At 36.7% G+C, this 3,869-nt stretch overlaps 1 protein-coding gene across 1 annotated transcript; it reads right to left on the bottom strand.

The window, feature by feature from the left end:
- Positions 1-265: 265 nt before the first annotated feature.
- dbe (KRR1 small subunit processome component homolog dbe) lies at positions 266-1,559 on the bottom strand. Its single transcript, XM_075297544.1, has one exon. It carries the CDS (start codon positions 1,405-1,407, stop codon positions 370-372), a length of 1,038 nt encoding a protein of 345 aa, XP_075153659.1. The 5' UTR covers positions 1,408-1,559; the 3' UTR covers positions 266-369.
- Between the last annotated feature and the right edge of the window lie 2,310 nt (positions 1,560-3,869).

The following is a 3,869-nucleotide window of genomic DNA, read 5'->3' as shown; positions in this document are numbered from 1 at the left end:
AATGAAAATTAATTACATTACTCGGTGTGGAAGTTGATGAAAATTGCAGGAATCGAGTAAATTTATACCGACTCCACAGCCCTACTGTTAACGCTATTAGACGTTACTACATCGAATTTAAAGAGTAAACCTATTATGTTCAGCTCTCAATGTTCGATACTTCATGTATTCTGAGTCGATAGCTGGCTTTCGTATGACTACCCAGAGCTCATTAAACAATTGGCTAATCCATCCGTCTGCTTTAAAAACAAAGCCGTCATAGCTGTTAAGCTTAAAATGCAATGCAAATGATGCATTGTTACTTTATTTATATAGAATAGAAAATACTATACTAAACAATATTACTAACTAATTTATCAGATACTATATTCATTTTTTCATTTTCTTATTGGCTTTCATCAATTTTGCTTTAAGAGCGCTAACATCCAATTTTTTATCATCATCATCAGCGGAGCGTTTTTTCGCCGATGTTGAGGGTAATTCTTCTGAGGGTGGTATGAAATCTTTTTGACGTTTCTCCTCTTGCTTTTTGGCTGCTTCACTTTGTTTGGCATTACGTTCCTCTTGCTTGCGTTGTTGTTTTTGTTCCTTGTTGAGGAAATATTCACCAGAAGCCAATTGCTTATCGATTTTACTCTCTGGTTGAGCCGGTGGGAAGGGTGTGTATTCTTTCTTTTGTTTCTTGACCTTAGGTTGCTTGCGTTTGCTAATGTTTTTATTCTTAAACTTAGGCAAAAATCTCGACCAGTCCTCATTGGCCAATTTGGGATCCTTCATTAGTTCACGTTTTATCATTAAAGCTTTAATGTTATAAATGGGATGAACATTGTTCATGGTGTCGACAACAATGTCACGCACTTGCTGCAAGCCCTTGTATGGCCCCAAAGCGGCCACTGTGTTTCCTTGCACCAAAACATAACAGTCTGTGAGAAGTTCTATGGATTTCAATGTGGCGCCATTGGGACCAATTAACCGTTGACGTCTCTTGACAAATTTTTCCTTCTTCCTCACGAGACTACCGATTTTTATGATATCGCATCCAATTTCATCTTGCAGCACACGTTTGGCTTGTTCGAATGGTACACTTCTGGCCATAAGCTTAATCATGTCGCGAGCTTTTATTATAATATAAGGATCCCAAGTTTTACGTGTTGTTTTCACCACCATACTGCCTTCAATCAAATCCAATTCAGCTTTAAGATTATGCTCTGCAACAGCCTGTTGCACTAAGGGCCATACCTCTTTTAGATATCTCTCACGGTATTTGGGAAAAAGTGTAGCAAAAGAGCTTTCCTCCACCAGACCATTTGGATTATCCTCCGGCTTGAATGCAGGAATTTTCATAGCCCATGCATTTTCAATGGGCTCGTTCGTTTGTTTAGGCTCTTCAGCTTCACTGTCGCTCATATTTGGAAAATTCAGATTCTTTTTTCGTCCTCTTGATACTAAAATCGAATGTTTACAAACAACTAAGTTCCTTGGAATAAAAAAAAAAATATTTATATTTTCTTTCTATTCGCTATGTGTTAAGTCGCACGTGTGATCAGTTGTTTATGACGTTCTCAGACATTCTGCCACTTGATGTTGCCATATTGAATTCGACGTCGATTATTCAAACGTAACTGCAAGCATGGGGTGTTTCCATTGCAAAAGGCTGGTATGCACCTCTTGAGAAATTTTCGGTAACAAATATGTATTTAAGGCGTTTTCTTTTCTTGTAAAAAATGCGCGCTTTTTTGCATTTTGCCCGGAAAATGTGCTTTTTAGGTTCTTTTCTAAAAACAACAGGCAAAAGTGCGAAAAGGCTTCGAATTCTGTTGTGAAAATAGCGCCACGCATAGAGGCAAATTACGGACATTTTCAGCACTGCCAACAAACGAGAGTGCTGCGATTGCCCTGTTTCCTTCTTTGAATTATTTTCTGCCCGCTGAAATGATAACATTTTTTAGGTTGCTGGTAACATTTTAAAAATGCGCATTCTGTACAGACAAAATGAAGGCAAAGCACTTTTTTCAGAAAAGAAAACACCATAAGTCTACAACAAAAACGGGTTGTCTATAGAGTGTAGAGAAACATAATGCATACCAATTTTAAACCTGCTAATCGCGTTTAAAAATTGTTAATAATTGTTCAAATATTCCTCAAATAAATTGTTGATTATTTCCCTGCCAGCATTTCAAAGTTCCATTTTATCTTCATCGCTACCACAGGCTCGTAAGTAACACTTCAACATCGCCAACTGTGATGGGGGAACCGCATCAAAAAGTACGAAATGTACATGAAAGTATTTTGCCATCACTATTGTTACAAGAGCCATTTTATATTTTGTGAAACACAAAACGCATCTAGTTTATTATAATTTATTTAAATAAAAACGAAATTGAAGTGCTGAAAACATAGTTATTTCGCTTAAAATTGTGAAAGATATATTGGTGAGCAATTTTCGACTTTCCAAATGGAATAAAGTGATGGGTTTTCAGATATTTTTCAAGACGCGCTGCCTCCATCAAGAATAAACACTGCCCTGCCAACATTTTTTGAATTTGGGGGCGCTTCTGAGAATCCCCACTACGTCGAAAACAATCATATGCGACATCAAAAACTCGTCGGAAAAGTGCCGTCACTATTGAGAAGTTGTACCACGCCAAGTTACTACGAAAAAGTTGCTCATCAGTGCAATTATTAGGTGCCTATTTAGATCAATTTCGAAGGACGCCAATAAGAACCCCTGCAAACTATCAGAAAAAGTGCATTTTAAGGTAATTGTAGAAGAATCATTGTGGTCAACGATTTGGTCACGATTGTGTAGAGGTTTATTGATTTGATTAAACATTTATAATTTCTTATAAATATAACATTTTTCGGTTTATCTCATCACATTTAACATAATTTTTTGCATTAATAAAAGGATGATGTTGAGTTTTAAGTAGCAAGTTACATATTGCAGCGTCTATCAGCCAGTTGGTTTATTTTCGATGGAGACAGCGTGCCTGGAAAAATATTTGAAAAACGATCACTTTATTCTATTTGGAAAGTCGAAAATTGTTCACCATATACCTTTCACAATTTTAAGCGTAATATCTATGTTTTCAGAACTTTATTTTCGTTTTTATTTAAATAAAATATAACAGGCTGGTTGCGCTTGGCGTTTCACAAAAAATAAAATGGCTCTTCTAACAGTTGTGATGGCAAAATACTTTCATGTATATTTTGTACTTTTTGATATGCTTCCCCCATCACAGTTCGCGATGGTTGCGGTGACATTTACGAGTCTGTGGTAGCGATGAGGATGAAATGGAACTTTGAAATGCTGGCAGGGTGATAGACGCTCGAGCATCAACCGAATATAGCAGAATTGCAACTTATAAATCAATCAAATCCTTTGTTAAGGCATTATGTTCAATAAGTTTTTATTCGTATAAATGTTAGTGTGTAAATATAACCATAGCGATAGGCGAACACTTATTTACGTGTATTTCTTATGGGAAGCCCAAAATCCGCGAAGGAATGCCGTGACGGCTAGCGGCGTGTCGCTAAATTAAAACTCCTTGGCGAAAACTGGTATAGTGTTGCCATCGTTTATCAATTTTTTTAACTCACCACTGGGAATTGCTGTTGCCTGGACACGTGTAGATTATTTTTTCTTGAAATAACTCAACAAATAACAAGCCATTGTAAGTTTTTATTCAACTTCATTGTTTAATATTGTCAAAGCATGCTTTATTGACAACAAAAACGCTAGGAAACGTGAAAAAGGGAATTATTCGCCGTCAATCTTATTGTATTTGCCGTTGCGGCAAAAATGTTTCGCCTACCGCCTATCGCTATGGTTATATTTACACACTTAAGGCCGGTACTCTGTTCGGTTT

Source organism: Haematobia irritans, chromosome 2, assembly GCF_050003625.1.
Source record: "Haematobia irritans isolate KBUSLIRL chromosome 2, ASM5000362v1, whole genome shotgun sequence".
Lineage (NCBI taxonomy): Eukaryota > Metazoa > Arthropoda > Insecta > Diptera > Muscidae > Haematobia > Haematobia irritans.
Note: the sequence above shows the minus strand (reverse complement) of the source record. Positions and strands in the feature narration are given on the sequence as shown.

Excerpts from the sequence above, each read along its gene's own strand:
- dbe (XM_075297544.1), bottom strand. The coding sequence starts at position 1,407 with ATGAGCGACAGTGAAGCTGAAGAGCCTAAACAAACGAACGAGCCCATT.